Source organism: Staurois parvus, unplaced genomic scaffold (assembly GCF_062004578.1).
Source record: "Staurois parvus isolate SC_StPar_1 unplaced genomic scaffold, SC_StPar_1.0 ptg000021l, whole genome shotgun sequence".
Lineage (NCBI taxonomy): Eukaryota > Metazoa > Chordata > Amphibia > Anura > Ranidae > Staurois > Staurois parvus.
Genome location: NW_028317817.1, coordinates 8,741,736 through 8,763,024, shown reverse-complemented (window position 1 = coordinate 8,763,024; position 21,289 = coordinate 8,741,736). Strand labels below are relative to the sequence as shown.

At 39.6% G+C, this 21,289-nt stretch overlaps 1 protein-coding gene across 2 annotated transcripts in view; it reads right to left on the bottom strand.

The window, feature by feature from the left end:
- The window catches only part of SLC4A7 (solute carrier family 4 member 7), a 202,834-nt gene that overhangs the window by 23,838 nt on the left and 157,707 nt on the right, over positions 1–21,289 (bottom strand). For both annotated transcript variants that reach the window (XM_089690854.1, XM_089690863.1), the window contains 10 exons: positions 19,829–19,932; positions 16,940–17,114; positions 14,854–14,987; positions 12,126–12,371; positions 10,715–10,820; positions 6,714–6,875; positions 5,009–5,122; positions 4,652–4,813; positions 3,467–3,718; positions 115–183 (listed from right to left, as the gene is read on the bottom strand). In XM_089690854.1, the coding sequence (XP_089546980.1) occupies positions 115–183; positions 3,467–3,718; positions 4,652–4,813; positions 5,009–5,122; positions 6,714–6,875; positions 10,715–10,820; positions 12,126–12,371; positions 14,854–14,987; positions 16,940–17,114; positions 19,829–19,932 (1,524 nt within the window). The remainder of the gene's footprint in view (positions 1–114; positions 184–3,466; positions 3,719–4,651; positions 4,814–5,008; positions 5,123–6,713; positions 6,876–10,714; positions 10,821–12,125; positions 12,372–14,853; positions 14,988–16,939; positions 17,115–19,828; positions 19,933–21,289) is intronic.

Here is a 21,289-nt window from a genome sequence, read left to right as displayed (position 1 = left end):
TGTACTGTGTTATATGCTATACATTCTATTCCTCAAACTGCTGGACTTTGTATTGTGCATCGTACATTCATTCTGCTATAAATATTTGTCTGAATCCTGTAAATGAAGACTTACCTGGATACCCTTTAATGAAGACACTCCCATATACAGAAAAACACCATACAGAACTGGCATTGGAATAAACTGTAATGATATATAAAAAAATATTAGCAAGAATGCATCATCATAACCTACAGGATTTACTACAAGTGCTGCCTGAAAACACTTTATTCTGTTACTTTCACAAAATATGTATATTTTTCCCTTGGATGTAGTCTTATACAGCACTGGTCATGGACCAACGCCTGACACCATAAAAGTCCAACATTAGTTGTACTGTAGCATATAATACCTTTGGATGAAAACATTAAAGAAAAAAAATACTGAGGGGAAAGAAAGACAAGAACATTCAAGTAAGGAAAGAATATAAAGGAATTATATCCTAGGTATTGCAATCCTATGTAAAATACTGAAATATACTACAAAAATGGGAAAACCTCCTGGATTATAATTTATTTATATGCTTTCTATTGGTATACATCATTATACTTTTACATTTTAAATGCGATTTACAATATTATAGTTAAAAAAAAGGATTCCTGTACTGGGTTTGTGTTTGTTGGTACTTGGTCAATGGGCATACAAGGGGCAAAATTTACAAAGCTTTACACAAGAAGAGGGATCTTTAGAGGGATCTTTATTTTTAGCCATGAAAGGGCAGCCATACACTTCTAGATTTCTCTCGTTCAGCCTGCTGGAATTTAATAGATAGAGTAAGGTAGGTAGTAGGGCGCGTCGGTGGACGATGCTGTGGAAATATGGCAGCTGATGATGGATGGTGTGTAGGTAAATCGGTACGGAGCAGCACTTCTAAAGAATGGAGACAAACTCTGTGCAGAAGAAGGTAAAACAAGAAGGCGCTTCTAAGTGCAGTATTCCATTGTGTTTTTAACCGCTTTTTATTAAAGTTGACCTGGAATACTGCACTTAGAAGCGCCTTCCTGTTTCGCCTGGAATTTAATAGATGCCTCCATCTATGCTAAGCAGTGTTGATGGAAGAACCTCCCTGCCAGCTATTGTATTCTGACACCCGGCTCTAGTGACTGTCAGAATAATCTAACAGTGTCCCTAAACAGTACACTATTTTTCACCCAACTCTTTTAACAATAGTTGAATTAAAAATTGGCTTTTTTAAAACTGTGGTGGCCCTGTTGGCATGGGTGCCAACAGGATCATCCATGATTTGAATTTAGGCAGATTCAGCAGGAATCAGATGAAATATGAGCAGTCTATGCCATCCTTTACTGTCATACTAAAATTTAAATTGCACTCAGCTGAAAATGAGACCTGTTGCACACAGGAGTAAAAAAAAATGCTGTGTTTTTTATTAATCTGAAATGAGATGCATGGTTGTCTATGGGACACTGCACACAGCTGAGTACAGATCAGTAGTACAATGTTGAGTACAGAGCAGCAAAACAAAAAATATAAATTTTTTCATTTGAGTGCAGTATTTTACCAACAGGTTTACTCATTTAGGCCCCTTGCACACGAGCGTCATAATTTACTGTTTACTCATGTGCAAGGGACCACAGTACTGGCAATGAAGAATTTTACTTGTCTATACTCATCTATACTCTTACACACCTTTTCTTGCCTATACTAAACATTATTCAGGTCTTTACACACAGTTTTTGGCCCCTTACACATGCGCATCAAAAGTTCCTGAGGAAACATCAGTAAATTATGTTGCACATGTGCAAGGGGCCTGTCACTTTTTGAAAACCAGAATCGTTATTCTGGTATTTTAGCTTTGTAAATGGAGCATGAAGCAATGTGGTAACGAGGTATCCTGCACTTGGCTCCTTCACAACTTGATAAACAGTCCACTTCCCCGACTTCGAAATATAGTGCTGGCATGCCTTGCTTTCCCCTTGAGGACTTGTGAGTATCCTTTCATGCAACACTACAAAACAGCAAACAGAAGGCATGCTGACGCTAGCGCATTACTACTACACAATTGTATTACAATTTACTCACAAACGCATGATAGTGGCAAGCGTGTCATAAAATACAGATGCGACTGCCTCCAGATCCACACCGTTCAATAGGTAGCATGGGAAGACCTTTCAGCCTTCAATTCGGCTTATGCGATTTGAGGGGTGAACCCTCTTCCTCAGAGCCAAAAGCTCTGAGGAAAAGAGCTTGCCCCTCAAAATGCGTAAGGTGCATTGGATGCTGAAATGTCTTCTCTTGCTACTTATTGAATGGTGTGGATCTGGAGGCAGTCGCATCTGTATTTTATGACACGCTTGTCAGTATCATGTGTTTGTGAGTATATGACTTGTTTTATTTATGAATAAAATTGTGCAGTAGCAATGAGCTAGGCCGGTGCACCCTGTTTGTTGTTTTGTAGCCTTTAAAGCCTGCTTGTGTTCCCAAGGAGATTTCTCTGATGTCAGTTACCTGGATAAGAAATGCAGAGATCTTCCTCATAAGAACACAAACAATAATAAAATCCAACCAGAGGCTCAATTTTTTTCTAACTTTTAAAAAAGGGGAAGGAGTGGTTCCCCTTGTTCTGTATGACCCATTACAGATAGAAACTAAAGAGGATTATCAATAGATAAAAGTCATTCAGTGTAGATTAGGGTGTGTTTGCCATCATCCCTATTTCCATAATATCCCCCAAAGCGGATTTCCATCTTGCAACCTCAGATATATTCAGTCTGCAGTCAAACTTTTTTGTATGTGCTGATCAGCAAAACAAAGGAAAAGTGTATAAATAAAATGTTGATTTTTTTTTTAAATAATTGGTTTCTTTGTGTATAATCCAAGGTTTCCATAAAAATCCCACTAAATGTAAGATCTAGTTCTCTCTATTAGGAGTATTATCAAATGACACATTTAACCAAAAAAAAAAATTAAATACAAAAATATGTTTTTGTCTGGAGTCGAGGAGTTGTTGCTATAGCCCAACATGGTATTTGATTCATTCCAATTGATGAATGCAGCTCAAGAAAGGACACTGAACAGCATAAGCCTGTGTAAGCGGCCTGCTTTGCCACTGTTAACAATCTGGAAAGACTGGTGGATTTACACTATGAGCCATGGCTAACGATGACACAGCACACAAAACAAATATGTTGTGCTTGTATTTGAGCTTTTGTTCCTTGCCCCATATTTTAAGCAGTTCCAATGGAATGCAACAGTAAGCATGAGTTGTGCGTTTTACCTTCAAGATGTAAAATGCTTTAAATGCCACTGTCTTATCTTTACAAGTACATCTATTATATGAATATATAAAGTATACAATAAAACATAATGTGCTTACGGCAAGATCTCTTGTGAACAACGCAATGACAAAGACGCTGAAAACATTTACGTGCATGAATGATGCTTTGAATAGGTCAGCATGCCATCTTACCTTTAAAATAGAGGTCATAAATACAGACAGTCCCATCAGAACAAAGATCAGAAGACCTGTCACTCGCTGCTCTCTGATTCCCAGGAATTTTGGCTGCTCTCCTGGAGCAGAACATTCAGATTCCACTTTTAAGCTGTTAACATGGCTGATGGATAGAACAGTTGCAGCTACAAACCATGGCAGTCCCATGAGAGAACACACACCCAGCATGATAGCAACCATGAATAAGTCAAGATGGTAGCCGCATCCTTTCTGTAAAAGCAAGAACAACATCTCATCATAAAGCCACACTTGTTCACCTCAGTGCCATTTGTTATTACAGCTCTCTTAGACCGGCTCATCAATTTTGACAGTAAATGAGAAATCTGCCTGAATGTGAATGGTATGCACCCATGATCTTCCCAACTTTCCTACCTAGATTATTTCTTTTAGGCAGTATATGGAAAATTGTTCCTTACTTTGAAGAAAAGATATAAACCTTAAGGTTCCATTTACACTTGCGTGACTCCAAAGTTGTGCAATTTCCACTGTGACTTTGATGAGTGCGACTTTAGCTGTTGACTTTGGTGTTGATTGTTGCACAACTGTTGCATTGATAATTATTAAGATGCAACTTTCAAATGACTTTTGAGAGTTTACGTTGAAGTTTGTGGCACTCAAGTTGCAAAAAAGTCACACCAAAAGTAGTGCAGGAACCTTTTTAAGTCGCATAGATGCGAATGACTTTCACTGAAAATGCATGGACTGCGACTTATCATGCGACTTTGTGTCCAAATTCACATGACAAGTTACACAAGTGTGAATGGAGCCTAAAGGGGATTTCTAGAAAAATTTAGTCTATATTTGTTCCTCTGGTCTTTTTGTTGGGCGGGGGGGTTAGGGGACCCATTTAAACTATTGGGGTTCATTCGAGAATGTGCATTATGCTGCCATTTAACATTTTGTGTGCCAAGGAAGCCCATTTCAACTGGGCTGCTTAAAAAGATAAGTTCACTTTAACAAAAAAAAAAAAAAGCGTACTTTGCTGGTGGAATATGTGTTTCAAAGAACTAACGTGTGTTGGGATGCTGAGCTTTCTAGAATTACATGCATTTTTTTGGTACGTTAGGTAGCCCATTGAAATGAACAATCAGGGTTTTGGGTATATATGTTACTACTGTTAACAGAGATGGGTTACAAAAGTACCTTAAGTTTGTGTTCTTTTCGATTAATGATCACCGCTGTGATTTGCTGATCCATGAAGATTAGAATGGTACAAAGCAGAGCTGGAATAGCAGCAGCTAGTAAAGTCCACCAAGGATTCGTTCCCAAAGGATCTATAAACCATCCTCTGTCCTTCAATGTGGGCTAAAAACAAAAATGTAAAAAAAAAAAAAACCCCATATATTAAAAAGTAAAAAAAACGAAGATGTGTTTTAAAGCAGCCATTAAAATCACATTTTTACATGGGTTAATAAAGCATTTCTGAAGAAAGAACTGTTTACCGAGACATTATCTAGCATTCAAAGTGGTCACCTACTGTATATAAGATACGTTAACTACCTCAAATTTTTCAGGAACATGCAGCTTTGGAGAAGGAACACCCACAAGATAGTCAATGAGTACCATAATGACTATTGTGAGGAAGATGGCAAAATCACTAATTGTAGATCGCACCTGTGGAAATACAGAAGATGTTATGAAAAAAGTGTGATGGACCCATGGGTACTGTATTCTAAAAGTCTTTAACCTGTAAAAGAAATTCTAACACCCCAAGCATAGTATGCCAGCAACTTTCACACTTCTTCCCCTAGAGTAGTTGGTTTGTAGGACTGACAAACTGATCTAAAATTAAATTTAAATCTGAACTCCAGGTAAATAATTGAGATACAAATTAATGCAGCTCAGTATCCATTAATATATCATTCAATTATTTTTTTTCTTTAATATAAGCAGTGTAAGTCTTTAATTCAAACTGGTATCAGCCTCTGTACAGAAGGGCTCAGACTGGGACAAGGAGAAGCAGCTTAAGGAGCCAACCATTGGGCTGCTGTACTAATGTGTTGCAAGAGACATGCTTAAAGAAGGAGAGAGCAGACTGAGAAGTGAACTGAGAGCTGAACTCATCAATCTGCTGCTTTGCTTTTGTCTGTCCAATCACAGGATGTGAAAGACAAGTGTAGTGTAACTTAAAGGATAGGTTCACCTTTGGAACATGTTACACGGTCTACACGTTTTTAGGGTGGAGCATGTAACAGCATCTTCATCCTTCGATTCCCCCTCCCTGTGTCAATAGGTGGGGGATAAGCCCCCTGCACCTGCTGTCACTTTTTGAAAACAGCGTGGCTCCACCCACATGGCTGCATGGGGCTCTACCCACAGAGCTGCATCATTCAGTTTTCTGTGAATAGATAGACTACAAGTACCATCATCCATTGCAGCTGACGGCTTGTAGTTCTCAATTGATTGATCTGCTCTCAAATAACTGCCTGCCCATATGAGGTATGAACAGACAGCTATCCTGAGAGTCTGCAGGAGCCTGACATTGCATTCGCGATCTACTGATTGCGGGTGCAATGCTCTGCAGGCTCCTTAGAAAAAAAAATAAATAAATGCACTTTTTTTACCTGCAAAAAAAATGAGCATTTATTATTATTTTTCCAAAAATGTGAACTTCAGCAGAGTAAATCAGGTTTTTTGCCTAGCCAGACAAGGCTGCATCATTTTACAAACCTGTATAAATCGTAGAGCGGGACGGCCAAAAAAGCAGGACATACATGGGTCGAATTCCGATCAATTTTTCGTTTGAAAATCGAAAACATTGTTCGTTCTGTAATCCGATGATGCCACCAATGATTTCGAAAATTAGTCGTTTTCCACGAATTGTCCAGCATGCCGGATAAACGAAATGGGGAGGAGCCACGAATATCGGCCTTTGCCATTGCCCCACTAACAGAGCGAAAATTAGCCAATTATTCTTAGGTCCGAAAATCGACCCATGTATGGGAGGCCAAACACAAGTTCTTTGGTAAAAAAAAAGCTCCCACACATACATTTCCTTTGTGTAATTGTCTGTGTGCCTGGAGTTCAGATTTCAGGTAAACACTGTAATCATAACTCAAACTATGTTCTCACGCAAAGTACACAATACTCTCTAAACAGAATCACCAGCTTACAGTGAGCAGTCAGAGTATAATACAACGTAAGAAATGTCCCTCCATTTACCTCTACTGTGAGATGGTAGCAGAACTGTACAGAACATTTTTACCTTTGTAGGAAAATAATTTTTGGTCTTGAACTGTTTCAGAAAAGATGAGAGATAGAATGTTGTAAAGAAGAGGATGATGGACCAGAAGAAGACATCGGGAATATAAGGACCATGATGACTACAGGCAGAACCCAAAAATGAACCATGGTGTGCAATACAATCCTGAAGAGAAAAGAAATGCATAGATATGAAAGCGTATCCCTGAACCTATTAAAGGTTTACCCTGCTCTTCTTCCACTTTGCTAGATGGAGCCAAGACACCATAATAACTCAATATAAACTACATATTCTTTTAATGCAAGGAATACTCCAGCTGAAACGTGTTTTTTAGTGGTTTAGGACAGATTGTAAAGGGCTAAAACCCCAATCAGCTTTTCATTGCGGTCAGTGTCTCTGTTAGAGAGGTTTCTCCTCACATCCTATTCCAACAATGTAGTCACCAAGGCAGGAAATGAGTAAAAGTAGTTGTAAACCCTTACATATACCTAGTGAAGTGACTGGCCTCAGGTGATACACAGAAATGAAACAAATCCTCCTATGTAGGTTGTACCTGTATATCTGCAATCTCTCTTCTTTTCTACAGCCAACATGTATAAAGCATGTTTGAGGTGTAAGAAAAAAAAAAAAGGGGGGGTCGAAGAGCTGAAATTACACACTGCAGAGCTCAGTGAGGAAAGCTCTGAGAGCCGATTGGAAGGAAGGGACATACCCCCCCTTAACACAGCACACGGGAACAGAGCTAAGGCTGTCAATCCGCTGGAGATCCCTCCCGTCCCCTTTTTTCTCTTGGTGTCAGGAAAACTTGTCAGAAGTGATTCATGCAGAGAACAGAGGAATGGGCAAGCAGACAGAAATTACATTCAGTGCTCTGCATAGAGACAAGTACACACTATAGAGGCATATGCTTTGTTCATATTTCATGTCTGAGGTTTACAACCACTTTAAATCTCCCCACTGAAGACTGACGGGATGAGTTAAAAAAGACAAATAGACTGTGCAGTCACACTCATTTTCCACCGAGCTTAGTGAAGCTGATTTCCATCATCCAATCATGTACAAGCAAAAATGCTATGTTTTTTATTTTCCTTGCACTTGTGTTTTGGGGAAAATGAGTGCAACTGTACTAGCAAAACGCACAGTCTATCTGCTTTTAGTAAATCAACCCCTTAGCTTCTATAAAAAATAAATAAATAAATAATCTAACAGAGGTTCCAACTTTTCCCCACTCCATCCAAATCTGAAAAATTTTGGGCTGGAGTTAAAATGTTACTAAACCCACAACAGTAAAATCAGTCTGTATATGCAGTAAAGCATGCTTGTAATACTCCCTGGAGAATCTAAAGGGTTAATCCTCTGCATGGGTAAAAATGTTTGCTCCTGACTTCTCTGATCCTCCCCTTCTTCCAGTGTCCCCCTCTTATCTCCTGATAAGACATATTGTGTGGAGTCACTCTGCACATGCTTAGTTTGATGTGTATTGCTAGTTTTTTTTTTTTCTTGGGAGAGTGCATGTGATCAGCACAGGGCCAATCAGCATTGTCCAGACAGAGGGTCGGGGGTCCTGCATCCTCCTAGAACTGAATGAAAACTCCTACAAGTTCTAACGTGCTCTGCTGGAAACTGATAGAAGTCACAAGATTGCTTTAACTGCTGATGAAAAAAGGCAGTTAGTTTATATTTACTAAAATAAATGCACTTCATTGTTCTGTGTACTGTGGGAGACCAGGTATAGTGGATGCAGGGTCCTGGGTTTAGTAACACTTTAAACTTAAACAGCAGGTTAAATCTTCACATGTAGCACTGTACTAGCAGGTGAGTGTATTACAACTGCTCAGGCTGTTCTATATCCATTGATAAAAATGAACTATAGTTTTTTCATTTATCTGTCATTTTTAAAGAAAGTTAATCAGGTTCAACAAAAAATGTGATGTTTAGCTATGCCTGCATATCTAAATGGCTCAATGACCACAAAATATATAAATGATATGAGCTTCTAAACTGAACATCTATAATAATTTAGTAGTGGCACTTACCCTGCTTAAGAAATAATCAGGGGTCAGTGTGAGCCAGGCTGTGTCTGTGCCCATCCACTGTACTATATTATCATCACAGCTGACAGAGAAGATTAAAGTGAAAAATTAATTAAAAAATTTGTGTTTTTTTTTTTGTTAATAGCAAATATGTTATATTTACCTGCTCTGTGCAGTAAAGCAGCCCCAATCCTCCTCTGCACAGCTCCCCCTTGTCCCCCAATCCTCCTCTGCACAGGGCACTCCTGGCTCCTTCCCCTTGACCAGTGCCCCGAATAACAAGCCGCTTGCAATGGGGGCACTGGTGCGTGCTGGGTCCTGAGTCCTGCTCTATATGTCCATAAGACAAACAGAAATGTGGCTTGGCCTCTGCCCTGCCCCACGCTTTCTCCTCACTGGATGTGACTGACAGCAGTGGATGCCAATGGCTCCCACTGCTGTGTCTCAGTCAAAGAGACACAGCCCTGCCCCCAGCTCTCTCCTGACTGAATGTGACTGACAGCAGTGGAAGCCAATGGCTCCCACTGCGGTGTCTCAGTCAAAGAGGAGAGAGAGACCCCAGACAGCCAAGACTTCCATGCATATCGCTGGATAGAGAGGGGGCTCAGGTAAGTATTGGTGGGGGAGGGCAGCAAGACACAGGTTTTTTTATTTGCAAGCATGAAGGTAAAAATCCTCCAGCCTTTGCGACCACTTTAAGGCTGAAGAAAAAAGTGATTGGTGGAACTATTCAGAGTTAAACCTGGGTAAAATGGTTGGTTCAGCCAGCTTCTGTGGGCATGCTAGAAAACCAGTATCAGATCAGTTTTGGCAGCTAACGGCTGCCAGTTCTTATCAGTGTATTCTAGGGTGGGGGGTACAGTTCCCATCAGAACACAAATGCACAGCAGGAGAGATCGCAGCATTAACATCACTTGTGCCAGTACGGAGATCGCAGGTTTTTTTTGTTCAGCCTGCTGGGTTAAAAAAAACAAAAAAAATTTAGTGTGCACCCAGCTTAAGTCTAGGTGTAAACTGATCAATCTCAGATCTTAATTTTACCATATTTGCCACAAGTCTTAGGATGTACTCACACGAACGCTTTAAACCCACTCTGGGTGCAGTTCAGCCCCTTGGGCCGGTATGTTTGTGTAGTGCAAGTACTCCAAACTGTATCAAAACTGTGCCCGGGATCAGTTAAGTATATGGCAACAGGGACCACATGGAAGTGGTGGTACCAGGCATGGTTCACTTGTGATCCAGTATGGCTTGCTTCAGGGTGAGTGTAAACCGTGTCGGAGCACAGAACAGCAAGCACACATGGGAAAAATAAAAATGCTCAATTTCAAGAGAGCCAATTTTCCAAGGCTGAGAGCTGCTCACCAAGACTTAGACTGGGAGGGAATATTGACATTGATGAACACAACACAGATATGGGAGTTCTTCAAAAAGACTGTATGTGAACACACTGCAAAATATATTCCCATGGGCAACAAGTTTAAAAGGCTAAAAATCAAACCTATGTGGCTTACGGCCAAAGTTAAAAAGGCTATAGATAATAAAAAAAGAGCTTTTATTCAATATAAAAATGAAGGAACACTATCATCGTTTAAACATTACAAAGAATATAACAGAATATGCAAAAAACGGAAATAAAGGCCGCAACAATTGAAAACAAATGACAGATTGCAAAAGATAGCAGGATCAACCCCAAACTATGTAACTCTCCATAGATCCCAAAGTACTGAAGCATGGATCACTGGTTTGGTCCCAGGAATATTTCCTAAAAGTCCACTATGAGTGCAGACCAGCAGAGAGTGGGGAGGGAGAATAACAATTGGATGCAGTTAATTTTAACCAACCCCAGTGTGAGTTCACCATTAGATTGTCTTAGGATCACAATAGGTATTAAGCATTATTATTACACACACACACACACACACACACACACACACACACACACGGCTGTGAAACAGATGTACAGAGACTTACAGAGACAGTGAGGTTATTCCATGTTACTTCACTGGCAGTAATATTCTTGTCACTCCAGAAGTCAAGGGTCTTGTTGTCTGGGCTGACTGGCTCTGCACAAACACACCTAGATAACAGTCCAAAAGTGTAAATTAAAGTTTAAAGGATAATGTTACCTTTAACAAAAAAAAACAAAAATAATAAAATATGTGCATTTATTGTTTTTTTTCTACATGAACCTGAAAAGTATTGCACCTGTGGTCAGTGGATCGTGGATGCAATGTCAGGCTCCTGCACACTCTTCCTCCAGCTTTTCAGTTGGAAAGCTGGAGAAAGCGTGAAAGGACTACAAGTGTGCTGATCAGCACGTTCACAGTCCATTGAGAACTACAAGCCATCTGCTGTGGTAGCAGACAGAACTTGTAATTTACTCATTTGAAGAACCCTGTGAATGACGGATTTGGCTGTGCAAATTTTAAAAAGTGATCACGGATATAGGAAAGAAGATCTCCTGCCCACTGTCAGAGGGAAGGGTGGGGTGGGAGAACATGTAAAATGTTCAAAAGGGAAACTTACCCTTTAACACTGATACGACAAACTCACTAATAACTTTTAGAAATTGTGTGGAGAAGAAGAAAGTGTACATTCAATACATTCAAGGGAAAGGTCAGGAAGAACTATGGCCTGGTCGCAGAGGATTGAGGGAAAAAAAAAATTTAAAATTATAATATTTGGGCTGAAAAAGCCTTTCATTTACTCAGCTTGTGGGTGTCTAATATTTCTTCGATGATGTGCCTTCCAAGTTCAGTTTTCATCAGGCTAGTAATGGTCTTATTGACAATGGCAACACTATCAAACTATCAACAGGGAATATGAAGATGTAAAAAGAACTTCACACAGTCAAATCAGCAGTTTGGCTAGACATCCTGCTTCCTTAGGACTCATTCACACCTATGAAAGCAGATCACAAGGCGCATGATAACACATGTGGATAGATGTGAATGGACCCTTCTAGTTTTAAAAAAAATAGGATTTCTGCCTGAAATGTATGCACTTTACTGTGAGACAATAAGGGTATGAACAGGTCCTAAACAAATGAGGTCATAAAGATTCATGACAATTATTATAAACCAGTTCATATTTCTTAAATACAACTTACTGTCCATCATTGGATGTTGGCTTTTTTTGTTTCATTATCTTAGCACGTTTAATTTTTATGCCGGCATAGAACATAGAAAAGGCTTTGTCAAAAGTGTCCCCAAGTGTACCAAACCGAAGTGTGGCCTGAATTACAGAGCCATGTGACATAAGGCTGCTGGCCAGAGCCTTGTTACATAGACACAAACAGATACAATGAACAGACTGCGGCTATTTTAGCAAAACAGATGCAACAAATGAGTAAAGAGTGACAGTAATTATTTTTTAGACTTACGAGTATTTTGTCAGCATGTCGAGATCATTGTGCATATTGAAAACATATTTTTCTGCCAAGTGGTACAGTTTCTCTAGCGCTTCATAAATAAAGATTATGCAGATGAGAGCAGCAAATGCTTCTTCTGTGAATCGCGTAATATAACAGACCAGGCTGCTTGCATCCGTGGCCACCAATATTAAACAAAGGAGTGCCGTCCACAAACCGATACTAGTGCGCAAAGGCAGGTAGGCCAGTTTGTAATCTCTAAAAAAACAAAAAAAAAACAACAATAAAGACCCTATGTCAAGGCAAGTTGTAATTTAATAGTAGCATGCACATTAAAGATATACATCACTGGAGTTAAAGAAGAACCATGATTTGGAAGTTCCAGAGGAAATGCAGGCAGAGGGCAAAAGACAAGTCACCAGTATTATATTTTTTGGAGGGGCCTTCCCGAAGCTGTTCTTCCCCTATTATTGATTCATGGGGGTTGATTTACTAAAACTAGATTGTGCAAAATTTGGTGTAGCTGTGCATGGTAGCCAATCAGCTTCTAACTTCAGCTTGTTCAAAAGCTTTGACGAAAAAAAAATAGCTGATTGGTTTAAATGCAGAGCTGCACCAGATTTTGCACTCTCCAGTTGTAACCACTTGCCCTCCAGAGGCTTTACCCCTTTCCTGATCAGGCCATTTATTGTGATACGGCACTGCATTATTTAACTGACAATTGCGTGGTCATGCAATGCTGTACATAAATGTAATTTATTTCCCTTTTCCCCCACAAACAGAGCTTTCTTTCGGTGGTATTTGATCACCTGTGTGTTTTTTATTTTTTGCGCTATAAACAAAAAAATACCGACAATTTTGAAAAAAAAAAAAACCTTAGTAATTTCGACTTTTTGCTATTAAACATGTCCAATAAAAAAATTCTAAAAATCTAATTTCGGGATAAATTTAGGCTAAAATGTATTCTGCTACATGTCTTTGCTAAAAAAAAATCCCAATACATGTAAATTAATTGGTTTACATGAAAGTTATAGCGTTTAAAAATGGTGGTATATAAACTGGGATTTTTTTTTTAAACTAGTAATGGCGGTGACCAGAGACTTATAGCAGGACTGCAGCGGGCATTCTGACACTGGGTGGGAACTGACTAAATGCCACTGACATGCCCAGTGACACTAATACAGTGATCAGTGCTAATAAAAAGCATTGACACTGTACTAATGATACTGGGTAGGAAGAGGTTATCATATGAGGCAATCAAAGGGTTAAACGTGTGCTGTGTATGATGTAATGTGTAGACAAGCTGCTTTGTATTGCTATACTGTGCAGAGCAATACAAAGTAGCCTGTTTGTGCTGACAGGGGAGAGATTTGTATTGTTTACATACAGACCTCTCCCCGGTCAGCTCCTTTGACAGTCACCGAGTCCTGGCCGAGAATCGGCAGCTGGGATCCGGTGACCGACATGCCGAGGAGCCTATAGCGGTGTGGGTAGGGAGCACACGTGCGCCCTCTACCCGGAAGTACAAAATCACATATATATTCAAGTGATTTTGCGCAGCCCTGTAGCAGCACTTCTGCTATAGGGTGGTAGAGAAGCAGTTAATATATCAACCCCATCATGTCTTGTTCTGGACCATGACTCTATGTGGAGGCAGTCATCTTGGTATAGGCAGAGCTTTCTTTTCTCATGTCAGCACCTCCAGCAAGAACAGGAATCAGCACAGTAGTGGCGTCACTAAATTTCATTCCAAATCTCCTGAGACTAGCAGTCATTTCATTTCATAGAAGAAATATCAGACAAATTGTTCATTTTTTTCCAGGTACTACTTATGCATAATTAACATTAGTAAATGTTCCCTATAACATGGTAAATATGAAATTTTACCAAAGTATCAATGTATAAATACAATCAATATAACAGACACTATTACATCCGTGTACACTGACTGTCAATGCACCAAAATGCAAAAAGAAAAAAACATGCAAGATTGCTCCTGGGACGGCTCCCCTGCTTGGCCCCACCCCAGAAAGCGAGAGAGATAGAAAAAGAGAGAGAAGTGCTGCTTCTCTCCAGAAAAACGTTGGATCGAGATCAGGTTCACCTAAATATTGGGGAGAGGGGGGATTATGCATATGAAAGATTTTTCTTTAACTTGTGAGGTAGCACAGTGGCTAAATGGTTAGCACTTCGTTGGTTCGAATCCCAGCCACGGCACCTCCTGCCTGGAGTTTGCATGTTCTCCCTGTGCCTGCGTGGGTTTCCTCTGGGTACTCCGGTTTCCTCCCACAATCCAAAGACAAGCTGGTAGGTTAATTGGTTCCTGTCTAAATTGGCCCTAGTATGTGTATGAATGTAAGTTACGGACCTTAGATTGTACGCCCCTTGAGGGTTAGGGACTGATGTGAATGTACAATATATATGTAAAGCGCTGCTTAATTTGATGGTGCTATACAAGTACCTGAAATAAATAAACTTATTGCAAAGAATGCATTAAAGTAAAAAAAACCCTTAACAACCATTTTAACATATATATAGATTAAGATATGCAAATAGGATAATCCATGCAAAAAAGATGCATAGGTCACTAAATGATGGGTAAAGTTCTCCACAAAATAGGCAACTTATTATTTTCCTCTGAGTTCCACTTTAATTGATGTGCTGTGACTAACCTGGAGTATTGCTCGTAATTTCACGTGTTAATATGCTATGCAACAGACAGATGCTAAATAATACTCACTTGCAAAACTTAAAAAGAATCTTTTCAAACACTAAGACAGGTCCTGTGCTTCCCAATATGGTGAGAGGTTGTCCAGCAAATAGAGAATAGGCAATGCCCGTTAGCGATGCTCCAAAAAGAGACTCTATTGCACTCTGTTCAGAAGAAACAAAAATAAAGGGCTGCATTTTTTGTTCAGTAACAAAAGTTCACATAAAAGAGGTACAAACACAGACAAAAAAGTATAAAATAAAGTCATATCAAGCAACCACAATCCACATGACAACACACAGCTCATCATCTGCAAACATAGCATGTACACTACCTCATCTGCGACTCAGCCTGTGCAGGTCACAGTAAAAATTAACTGAACGGTACAGACATTACTGCACAAAAGATTACACACTGACAACAATTTACATTCAACTACACATTTCTACGCTATTTTGAAAAACAATTCTCTTTATCAGGTCCATTTGTTCTTGGACACCTACATACAATTTGCCACCAACTTCCTGCATCTATGCAACATGAAGTGAGAATTCTGTTTATCCAGATTAACCCTCTATGTTTATTATAACTTCAAAATTGAACTTGCAATATATTCAGACTTCAGAAGTGAGCGTGTAATATACACCTTTGCACTAGAAGTGGTATAAATTGGTCTAAAAGTCAAATTTCTTTGCGGCAATCAAAACTCTGCCCAGTTTAACAGTTTACACAAATACCAATATCTGCTAATAAACAAGAGTTAATAATACACTATGATAAAGTAAGGCTACTTACATTTTACACATTTAAATACAACAAAGACAGGGCTTGTGGATCATATTATGCATACATTTCTAAAATGAAGTAACAGAAGAAAAAGAAAGTCTTTCATAATTGACTATAGAGCCATGATTATAATGTGCACTTGTCTACTATACACATGATGGAGACAGCCATTTTGAACCAGTAAAATCTTAAGAACACACAGAATATTGATTAAATATTAGTGACACTGAACCATAGATTTAGGTTATTCCTCAAAGCTGAAAGCTAGGTATAACCTTTACTGCATAATTACATTAGTCCAGCACTGCAGTAGTCAATGCAACTACTGAGATCGCAACAATTTTCTGGCTCTTGCGTTGAGCAGCTTCCTTCACATAGTGACCACAGGGGGGTTGCTCACTTCACACTTCTGCCATTTACAAAATGCCTTTGTGTTTCAAAGAATACAAGGTATTCTCATATTGGACAAGGTGGAGAGGCAGGTGATGTCATGATCTACACCTCATCCAATCACAGAATGCCTTGTATTTATTGGAAAAAATACAAGGCGTTCTGTACATGGTGGTATGACCAAGCGCGCAAACCCCCTGTGGGTTTTCTAGAAAGCTGCTCAGCATAGGACCTGGAAGAGCAGAGACTACTTCTGTGATTGTCAACTTCCACAGCAGTCCCTCATGTATGAGATATGCATACCTACATTAGTCCAATCTAGACCAATACAGCTATGCAATAAAGATCTAACTAGACTTTGCTTTAAAGGAAGACAGCTTATGAAGAGGCGGGTGTCTGCTGCCATAAATGGCCAGTGTGGGGCAAGATTTAGGTTAGACAGAGGCAAGGTCTCACAAGCACCGAAGTGCAGATGTGTAGCAACTCAAAAAGTCGGCTGTTTTCATAGTGAGTATAGGTTGTGCATATACATAAATTGATGAATGCTGCAGAAAAAAATCCTGGTAGTTTAACTTATTAGTTGGAAAACAAATGACAGAACTACAATAAAGCATTTTACCTTATTCAAGTAACAAACAGAAACCTAAAAGCAAGGAAAGAAGCAAATAAAAAATGTTGCCTGGCGTAGGACTCTGGAGATCGCTTTGGGACCATGTCTTGTTAGACTTCCTGACGTACAACTGTTTTACCTCAAACTCTGCATCTTCTGTTCACTTGGGCTCCCCCAAACTGTGTCACAGCTGTAAGCGGGGGGAAGTTCAAATACTGTGGGGTAGACTCTTTGGATCAAGCATGAACACGTGAGACAAATGCACATGGACACCTTCCTGAGAAGGTCTAATAAAAGCCTGGGCACTACCAATCTTTCTTTTGTACTCACTATTCTGTTTTGTGTGGCTTCTCCCAGGAGACCTCCAAAAGTGATTACAGGAGACATACAGGCACAGTATAGGAAAAGAACGGAGGCCAGGCACTGCAGGCTTAATGCATCCTTGAAGTCACTCAAGAAAAAAGGTGCTTTCCTTTTGATGTCATGCATCAAACCACCAAAAAGCCTAAATAGGTGAGATGAAACTCGTCAATCTGGACACTGCAGGAGTCTAACTACGTTCTTATTTAAAAGGAGCTAACCATCTACATTGAAAAAAAAAATCTTTGCAATCCCCTCCCTAAACCCAGCAGAACAGAAGGGGTATGATGGCCAGGGCATTTCACTCTTAATATTTAGCCCTTGGACTTTTGCATAGTTACTACTATCGAAACTGGTATATTTGCCAACACAGTGCAAAGACTAGCTATGGGCAATGGCCAATGGCAACCAAACTTTTTTTTTGTTGATGAGCGTAATGAGACCAACAAAAGCTCAGCTGCAATTAGCAGCTATGGGTTACTGAAAACCTGCACATAGAGCACTGAATGGGTAGCCAGAATGGGGCTTCTATCTTTAGACATCAAGGGGATTATTTACTAAAACTGAAGAGTGCAAAACCTGGTGCAGCTCTGCAAAGAAACCAATCAGCTTCTGGGTTTATTGCCAAAGTTTAATTGAACAAGCTGAAGTTAGAAGCCGATCGGCTACCAAGCACAGCTGCACCAGATTCTGAGTGCACCAGTTTTAGTAAATCTCCCCCATAGATCCTGGACATTAGGCCCCTTCTGTTAGTGGACCACAAAGAGGCCTTTATTTGAAATAATCTGGCAGGACATAGAATTAACCATTGTATGTTTTCATAAAATTTGACCACATCTATATTTATCCAGGGATGGTTCTACAAATAAAACTGGGGAATAGCTACTGAATTCCAATTCATTTCTTATTCTAACTGCCAAAAAAGAAATAACTGTAACAAATAAACATTATTTACATAATACTATACATGCGTTAAACAGTCATATGAAATCATTTATAAACCTGCATAAATTACAAATGGATGTTGCGATGCAATGTACAGTTATGCAAGTGGGAAAGAGCCATGATTTTCTAGGTTTTTTTTAAACAAACCTGTATATTGCATAAAACCTATTTGTAAAACCGTTTAGGTGTTTGCAATCCAGTGCCACTCCTACAATGCTCACCCTCTTCTGGAGTTATAATCATTAGATATTATCCAAAAATGTCACATTATCAGGGTCACATCCTAACAGGACTGAAAGCCTGTGTCGAGACCAAGGAATATATATGGAGCTTCCATCCTGCTATGGTCATTAATTAAATTGCCAAAAGGCAGCTGGCCTTGGCTATAATACCAATTTTACCAGCAGATCCAAAGCAAAAAATGAGTAGACACTGCTGCAGGTTGGTCTATCACACTCTAGCCCCTCTCCCCCATAAACAGATGCTGGTCTGGTTTGCAGTCGTGAAGTGCAGACAAGATGAGGTAGATGACCGCACAGTCTATAATGGGAAATCCAGTAGCTTTATTGAAAAAAATACATATATATAAAAAAATACAGCCTCAGAGACAGGAGCAGCTGTTCTCTGAGACGGTTATGTTTTTATATATGGATTTTCTTCAATAAAGCTACTGGATTTTCCATTATAGACTGTGCGTCATCTAGCTTAACTTGTCTAACAATTTTACCAGGACAACGACATCCAGTTTAAAAAAAATAAACTTAATGAAGTATTTGGAGTTCAAGAAGCTGTTGACTAAAATGTAAAAAGTGTGTATGTCTAAGTAAGCTCTACCTTCTTACATGCAGGCTCATTAAAGCAGACGTATGAAACATGGAAAAATGTGGACTTGTTGCCAATAGAAATACCCTGAGATACTGATGTAAGGATCATTTTAGAATTTATATATTAGCCCCATGACCTAGAAACAGAAATGCCATTCACATTCCATTCAGCAGAAATTTTTAATATTAGAAATTCTGTCAGTTTTACCAAGATCTATTCATCCTGGTATAAATGTTTAATTTAAATGAATTTATCCAACAGTCTGAAAAGTTAAAGTATCAAAAACAAGCAAAGAAAACTAAAGGTTTTCATTACTTACACCTACCAATCATTTTCTAGTCTTGCTATGAAAGTGAAACATTGACTGACTGGTTTCTGCGGGCAACAGGAAATGTTCCTTTTGGCCCCTTTGTGTTTCTTGCCTACATGTTTGAGCATTATTGTCGCTAATGATTATGCACCTATCCAATTGTTCAGCCATACTATCATGAGTGTCAGTTGTTTTCTATGGGTTATTATTTTATTCCCCTTACAACAATAAAACCTGGAAAAACATGACAATTTCCCATTAGCAGTATAAACATCAAAACCCTCTGATAAGCAGTGGGAGCGAAGAAGGTTATTGGGACAAAAGGCCACCAGAAGCACATCAATTTGAAAAAGGCAATTTTTGTGATGAAAAAGTTCAAACAAAAATGAGCCCTCTGTACTTATTAAACATAGGTACGTTAGTCTGGTTTTTACACACACAGTGTGTGTAATGCTTAAAATGTTACTTTCCTTTTTTTTTTTTTTAATACACTGTACATTTAGCATTTTACAGATTAGTAAAATAAATTAATAAGCGCCAGAAATGGAGTCAAAACATACAAACACACATTTTATTTAAAAGCCTATAGTGTAAATAAACTGATCCTTAAAGTTTTCTCTAGTAAGGCCACAATAAAAATTTATAGATTTAAGTCCTTAGCCATGACGGTCAGTGCCACATAGAAAAATCTACAAGGAGGCAGTTTCTAGAACTATTCATTAAACATTATTTCAGCATTTTCAGTTTGCTAATATAAAATTGCAGAGCACGATACACACCTTCCAGTTCTCTGGAGCTCTGGGCCAGCATGGTGTTGTTCCTCTTTTAACGTCTCACCTGTTGGTGTTGAACCATTTGGGATAGTTGGGATCTTGCGCTTTTCCTGTACACATGGGATAAGAGTTAAGGAGTCGCTCAGATAAACTATTCAAGCATATGAGCAGTGACATGACTTAAGAGAATACTCACCATTAAAAGATACGTTTGGGTTCAGGTGTGCAGGACAATAGAACAATATACTTCTTGGGATCCATAGATAAAAATGATCATTTTAAGACCTGAGTAGATCCTACATTTTTGCTTTGGCAGCAAATGCAGTGTTATAGTATTGATTGCATCTAGTTTAGTTAGATAAGCTATACTTCATGTAATCTGAATGTGATCAGATTACGGCATTAACATACTGTATGTGGAAAACAATGTAAAAAATTAACTGTGTGATGATCTCATTGATTGGACAACAATAAAGTGAATGTTTTTCATCTGTGGCAAACCTCTACTAATCAGATTGCACCTTGTATATTATTGTTCTGAAGTTAATATTCTTGATATATCAGACACTCTGATAAGTTGTAGTAATAAAGTTTCAAAATAAAGTTTCAGCAACCCCTTCAATGACATCAGCACCTCTTTACCTGATTCTAGAGACTTCAGGATTCCCATTAAAGTGGTTGTAAACTTCAGACCTTAAACATGAACAAAGCATATCCTTCTATACAGTAGTGTGTACTTGTCTCAATTAAGAGCACCAAGTGTCATTTCTGTCTGTGGTTTCATTCCTGTGCTATCCACATTAAAATCGCTTCTGACGGGGGCGCATGCGCGGCCGGCTCGGTGATGGACGTGCAGTAGTGACAGCTCCGTCCACCCGCCAGAGATAAATCGGCACTCACCAACTCCGGGGGAAACGAACGGCACACACTGATAGTCGCAGTGTGCCCGCAGCCCACTAGACATGCCCCGCAGGAAACAGAGCCCGGGGCAACCAGGGAAGTTAACTAACTTCTTCCCGGCCGTCATGCCGGGAATCCAAGATGGCGCCCGCATCACAGGAGTGCAGGGAGGCAGCAGCCCATCTGAGGAGGACTACAGAGCCCAGTGTGCGGATCCTAGGCTGCAGCAACAGCTTTACCCAGGGGACCCTGGTGAGTTGTCACCTCCCTTATCTCCCACGACCAGCAGCCCGGCCAAATCCAGGCCAACACTGGACTGTGACGACAATACTATATTGCAGGCCCCAAAACTCCCACATCAGCTACCGCACATGGCTATGCCTACCATAGATGCATTCCCTGCGTCGGATCAACCACTCACAGAGATAAGCATGAAAAATATGCTTGCGTCTCTGCGGCAAACATTACACAACGACATATCTGCTCCACTTACTCAGCTCACCACCCTAGTGCAACGGCAGGAACGTAGAATTCGCCACATTGAAACCAACATGGGAGACATAGTCG